Below are 6,357 nucleotides of genomic sequence, written 5' to 3' on the forward strand. Positions count from 1 at the left end.
GGAGGGTACACTGCGGAGGCCGGGGTGGGGGCACACAGCCCTCATGGGGCTATGGACCCATGGTCCGCACAGCTGCCAGGACCACCACACAGGCACACTCGGTCCAGCACTTCCACCAAGGGTGTCACAGCCCACATGGGCACCAGGCTGCCAGGAGTGATGGACGCTAAGAGCCACAAGCACCTGCGATCCCTCAGTGGGGACAGATGAGCTGAAGGGACAACATCCCAGGGCGAAATCCTGAGCCGCTGCCAAGAGTGAGGCTGTTTGGGGTCCCCCATGGAAGAGCTCCTGGAGCACTGGGAGAGGCGGTCAGAGCACCCCAGGCTGCAGGGCGGGCTCCTGTCTGAACCTGTCCCAGGGAAACCCTCAGACCCTACTGGTGGGCACAGAGGACGGCACAGCTGCACGGGAGAATACGGTGGATCCTGGGAAAGGGAAACCTTGGGTCTCTGCATGGCCCAGCGAGATCGCGTGGAAACACGTGCACACAAAAACTCGATCACAGGCATTCAGCCTTAATCATCACAGTCCAAGAGTGGGAACCGCCCAGGTGCCCACAACAGATCAATGAATAAAGACAACAGGCACGGCATGGTGGCTCACGCCTGTAATCCCAGCACTTTAGGAGGCCGAGGCGGGTGGATTGCCTGAGCTCAGGAGTTCAAGACCAGCCTGGGCAACATGGCGAAATTCCATCTCTACTAAAAATACAAAATATTAGCCGGATGTGGCGGTGTGTGCCTGTAGTCTCAGCTACTCGGGAGGCTGAGGCACGAGAATCGTTTGAACCTGGGAGGTGGAGGTTGCAGTGAGTGGAGATCACACCACTGCACTCCAGCCTGAGCAACAGAGTGAGACTCTGTCTCAAAAGAAAAAAAAGAACAGAAAAAAGAAAAAGAAAATGTGGCCTGACCATATGACAAAACAGGTTCAGCCATAAAAAAGCAGGCGGTACCAATGCACACTGCAGCATGGATGAACCTCGAGTCCCTTATGCAAGCAAAGGAGGGACACCCGAGGCCACGTGTTATCTGAGATGTCCCAAATGGGCAAATCCAGACAGAAAGCAGGCTGGCGGCTGGCGGGGCTGGGGGCCGAGGGAAATGGGAGTGACTGCTAAAGGAATGGGGTCTCTCTCAGGTGCTATAAACCTTCTAAAACTGTAGTAATTTAGGTCGCACAGCATTGTGAATACACTACTAATAGAAATCCCTGAATCGCACACTTTTAGTGGGTGAACTGTATACTGGGTGGGAACATCTCGATCAAGCTGTTATAAAACCAACCCCCAAGGTCTCTGTGCCTGAGCCCAGATCTCAGGATGTTTCTGGGAGGCTGCATGTCTGAAGAAGGCTGATGAGAGGGGGGCTCAGAAGGAGCAGGGCAACGCTGCACAGCCCCTCACCCGGGGAGCCTCGTGAGCCTGGCCCGGAGCAGCATCTACATGCTACAGGAATGAGGCCTCGCAAAGGAGCCCTGGAACCGGGAGGAGGGTTTAGCGAATCAATATTTCACGGTCATTAATAATTACAGCTCCCTGCAAGCTAACCACAAGCAAGATGCCAGCCACGCACGTTTCACTTAGTATCTCACTGAATCCTTAGAGCAGGCCTGGGGGTGGACGAGACTGCCGTCCCCCTTAAAAGCTGAGGACACTGAGGCTCAGGTCCAGGTTAAATAGCTAAGGGGCTCAGCCTGGTCTCTGCGGTCAGCGCCTGACCTCCATTCAGCACGATGCCCCAAGCAGGGCCCTGCTCGCCCACACTGGGAATCTCCTGGGATTCCAGACGTCCGAGTCCCTGTGGTGGTTTCTCCCTGCAGCCCCTCACAGCCTTGAGGAAGAGGGGCCCCAGTCCATAGGCTGACCTTGCCCTGGCCTCTGCAGCATTTGACCCTCCTCGGCGGGCTCCCTCTCAACTCAACATGCCCCCTCAAGCCCCCTTATGCCTCATGGACCACCACCTGCCCACCAGAGCTGGTCGAGAGCACGGCCTGCCTCTCCTGTGACCCCAGCAACTTCACCAGCACCATATCCTCTGCCACCCCCGGGAGTCACATTCTCCAGGCTACTCCCCAGACAATCACCCTGGAACAGCCAGTTCTGACAGTGACCCTCCCCCGCAGGGGCTCCCTGATGCCCCCCAAATCCAGATATTCTGCCCCAGGTGAAGACCCTCATGATCCTGCAGCCCTACCTCCTGCTGATCCAACCAGACCAACACCTGCAACCCTGCACCTGCCCCCTCACTTCAGCCCTCCAGCTCACCTACCGCAGCATGTCCAGGACCACGGCAACCCCAGGGAAAGGCTCTCCCCCGATAACAGCCTTGGCAAGCAAAGCCATCCAAACACGGGACACCAAATCACAGTCCCAGAATAAACACCCACGAGCTCTCCTAACTCCTCACCTCAACAGGCGCCCCAGGGCTGGACCGATGTTCCCCTGATAGCCACAGAAGCCAGGCCTGGTCCTGGAGGCACTGCGCTTCCAGAGTCACCTCCTGCGTAAACCTCGCCTTCCACCAACACCAAAGCCCCGGCCTGCCACACAGCACAAGGCCCTGGCACTGGTATCAGAACCTTCCGGCAGCCCAGTCCCACTATGCCAGCAGCTCTACGCAGAGACCACCCTTGGCAGGAGGCCCTTGGCCAGGCTGGTTGTTGGACCATCCCAGGGAGGGGCAGCAGCAGGTGCCAGTTCCCATGTTCTTCCATGACAGCGGCTGTGACCTGCACCAAAACGCCATGGGCAGGTACTGCTGGACTGTGTGGCCCGCCAAGGCCTCATGGCTGGTCAATGGCTGGGGAGGATCCCCAGAGGCCAGGCCCTGGAGACCCTCTGCACCACCCACTCCTCCCATGCCAGCCCCACCCGCCCCTCAGACACCACGCACACACTCAGTCCGTCTCTGACCAGCCTGGGCAGGACACGAATCTGCCTGAGTCCACGCTTGGCCCGGCCAGAGGACAGGGATGAAACCCCAGCCCACACCGGGGGATGAGGACAGGTACTCACAGGGTCCCTCAGGTGGGAGGGCCGCTACCTAGACAGCACCTGGAGCAGGAAAGACCGACGGCGGATAGGGAGCTGGGGAAACAGCCCCACTCCGGCCTTTGCGTGGGATCCGTCACCCCTCCCTGTTGAGCTTGGAACCATGTGTGTGTGGGGAGGGAGATTTTTGTTTCCGAGACACCTACCACTCAGCACAAAGACCACCATCGGAGAATCGTGGCCCACGCCCTCCGTGCCAGCCCCAGCCAGAGGCGGATGAGACACAGCTCTCTGGTGAGGGCAGGCCCCTGCCGTTCTGCCACATAACCCGCACAAGGGCAGACACCCCGCGGGGTCCCGGTCCACTCCCAGGACCAACCACGACCTTTGCCTGGGGACGGCCAATCCTGCAGGCTGGGTGCTCCGTGCTCTGTGGTGACGCCCCAGGAAGCCAAGCGGCCCCCTCTGCCTGATTGGGCAGCGTCGAGAGAGCACCAGCAGCGGTAAATTATTAATTCCTGCTGAGAGCAACGCACAGTCACTGTCCTGCTATAAAGCATTAGCAACGTGAGGAGCCAGGGGAGGCCGGCGCTCCCAGGCCACACCGGGAAAGAAGATCTGGCTCAGGCGATGGGAGAGGAAACCAGCCGGACATGGTGGGTGCACACCGGGAGGTGCTAGAGGCCACGCGGGGCCAGAGGAGGGGCCGCAGGGAACCCAGCCCACCAGCCCACCATGCTACGGGACCAACCTGCCCCCCCACCAAATGCAAGTTTCTGCAAGACAGGGCCTGATCCTGCCTGGCTCCCGCCTGGCCCCCTACCTGGCTCCCACCCAGGCCCCAGGGCCTAACTGAGGTGGTCCATGGGTATTTGCTGAACCCCTAGCTGGCCACAGGCCCAGCCCTGACTCCGCGTGGCTGACGAGGGCCCAGGCTGGGCTCAGCCAGCTTTGGGGGCTGGAACGTGCACCTCGGCTTGACCAGAAGACAAGCTAGGCACCAGCGGCTTCCAGACAGTGCGCGCCCTGCTCCATCCGCATGTCAACGCTCCCAGGGCCAGGCCGAGGCTTCCGCGTCACACGTGTGTGAGAAATCTGCCACCCACCCAGAAAAGCCAGTGAGGAAAACCAGTCCAGTTGCTGATCAGACCTGGGAACACAGAAGGCTCGGCCTGGCAGCACCCCGGCCTCAAGAGGTCTGCAGGGGTCTGGGGCAGGTGAGATGGAGAGTCAAGCCCAGTCCGTCTCTGACCAGCATGGGCAGGACATGAATCTGCCTGAGCTCACGCGCGGCCCGGCCACAGAGGACAGGGACGACACCCCAGCCCACACCGGGGGACGAGGACAGGTACTCACAGGGTCCCTCAGCTCCTCGCTGTCCCGGGGCGAGGTCCGCGGCACCTTCAGGGGGATCTCGTCACTGCATTCGGTGTCCGAGGCATTTGGAGACTCCGCTAGATCGAGGAAGTCATCTCTCTTGTGACCTCTGAACCTGATTTTGTCCAACCTCCTTAGCATGTTCAGCACTGAGCTCCTCTGCTTCACCCTAACATGACGCTCGGGCTCCCTGCAAGAGAGGGGCATGGTCACTCTCCGCTCGCCACCGTCCCTCCCACACACACCTCCAAGCCCCACGACCCAGCTCCCACACGCAGGGCACAACTAGTCCAGCTTTCCAAAGAAAGCCCTCACCCAGAGACCCCCGCCTTGCACCTACCAGGTGGGGTCCTTGGCCACCCCACCCAGCCCAGCCTGGTCAGCACTGAGCTGCGTCCTTGCCTCCCACCAAGTAAGACCTCCGGCTTCCAGCAGGCAGAAGGAAGCCAGGGTTCTCAGCCTGGCTCAGCGGGGCGATGTGCAGGCACAAGGGAAGAATGCTGTTCTGGAATTGGGAAGGAGGGCCAGCCATGCTGAAAAGTTGCCTAACAAACCATCAAGAACGTGGTTAACGCGACGGCCACACACACCGCCAGGACGGCAGCCAGCACAGCGCCAGGACGGTAGCCACACCTGAAACCAGCAGATGCGTGTGCTAGGGATGCCTGGGTTGACTCTCTGCTGGACCGAGGGGACTTGGCCTCATGTCCCTCCCACCTGCTCCACCTGGCCCCAGCTCCCAGGACTCCGCCCACACTGCTCCCTCTGCCTAAAGCATGTTCCTACTCGCCATGCAACCAGGTCTGTACTCTGAGACACATTCCGATCACACCACCTCCCAGAAGCCCTCCCAGAGACAGCAGGCTCAGGCACCCGCAGCCAGCTGTGCCTCCTGTCCCAGCCTCCATGCCTGCCTCCCACTCCAATCAACACAGAGGCCAGGTCACACTGAGGTGCGAGTCACTGTGTGCTGCATGAGGACCCCTGTAATTCACACACACTGGGTGCCAAAGGGCAGATATGCCATGGGATGTTGCTCCCCAAATCGCTGCCCCAACTGGCCAGCAACACCAAGGCACCCCCTAAAACCTGGGGGCCAGGATCAGTGGCCCACAGGAGGGACCAGCTAGGCAGGGAGAGGACGGCACGCAGCTCCACGGCCTGGATGCCTCTCTCAAAACCCCGTCCCCAACTTGCGCAAGATGCCTGGGTCCCCATGGGAGGACTGCTCTGCACACGCCTGGGCTGAAAGCCTGTCCTGCCACTGACCAGTTTTCTGAGCTGAAATTTTTGCCTTTGAAAAGGGAATGATACCAGTAAGGCAAAGGTATCCGGGAATTCAAGAAGACAGGGCGACTGGGCCAGGTGCCAGGAGAGAGGGGCGGGGAGTGATCCCTGACGGGGGTATTTCCCGAACTTCCTGCTTGGGGTGGGCAGCATGGCAGGGAAGCACTGACAGCAGGGTCAGGTCCAGCCCCGATGTGCCCGCCCTGCCTCCCAAGCCTCCTCCGCTCTACTTGGCATCACAGTTTGTGGCAAGAAGTCTCACTAACAGTGAAGACCGAAGACGCAGAACGCACCAGAATCTGCTCTGAGCCACAGAGCCGCGGAGGCTCCCAGCATGTGAGGGGAGGGGAAGCACTTCTGGGATGCTTGAGTATCTCTGCTGCAAAACCCACAGGACACAGGCTCTACGGGGAACTGTCCTGTTGCCCAGCACCCCCTGGAAGCTGGGAGGACCCCAGGAGGGGGCTGTGGGTGACAGGGAGGTAGCAACCGCTGCTCATAGCCTGGGTTGGGGGGGCAAAAGTCAGCCATTTGGAAAAATTTCCAATATAGGAGCTACAAATTGCAGAAGGACTAAAAGTTCAATAAACTTAAAAACACACAAACCAAAAGAAAAGAGAGGCCGGGCGCGGTGGCTCAAGCCTGTAATCCCAGCACTTTGGGAGGCCGAGACGGGCGGATCACAAGGTCAGGAGATC

The 6,357-nt window shown here is 59.9% G+C and overlaps 1 protein-coding gene across 2 annotated transcripts in view; it reads right to left on the reverse strand.

Moving 5' to 3' along the window:
* Positions 1-6,357, reverse strand: part of GRAMD4 (GRAM domain containing 4) — a 102,192-nt gene that overhangs the window by 48,941 nt on the left and 46,894 nt on the right. For both annotated transcript variants that reach the window (XM_011934744.1, XM_011934745.1), the window contains exon 2: positions 4,352-4,562. In XM_011934744.1, the coding sequence (XP_011790134.1) occupies positions 4,352-4,562 (211 nt within the window). The remainder of the gene's footprint in view (positions 1-4,351; positions 4,563-6,357) is intronic.

This window comes from Colobus angolensis, unplaced genomic scaffold (assembly GCF_000951035.1).
Source record: "Colobus angolensis palliatus isolate OR3802 unplaced genomic scaffold, Cang.pa_1.0 Scaffold138, whole genome shotgun sequence".
NCBI lineage: Eukaryota > Metazoa > Chordata > Mammalia > Primates > Cercopithecidae > Colobus > Colobus angolensis.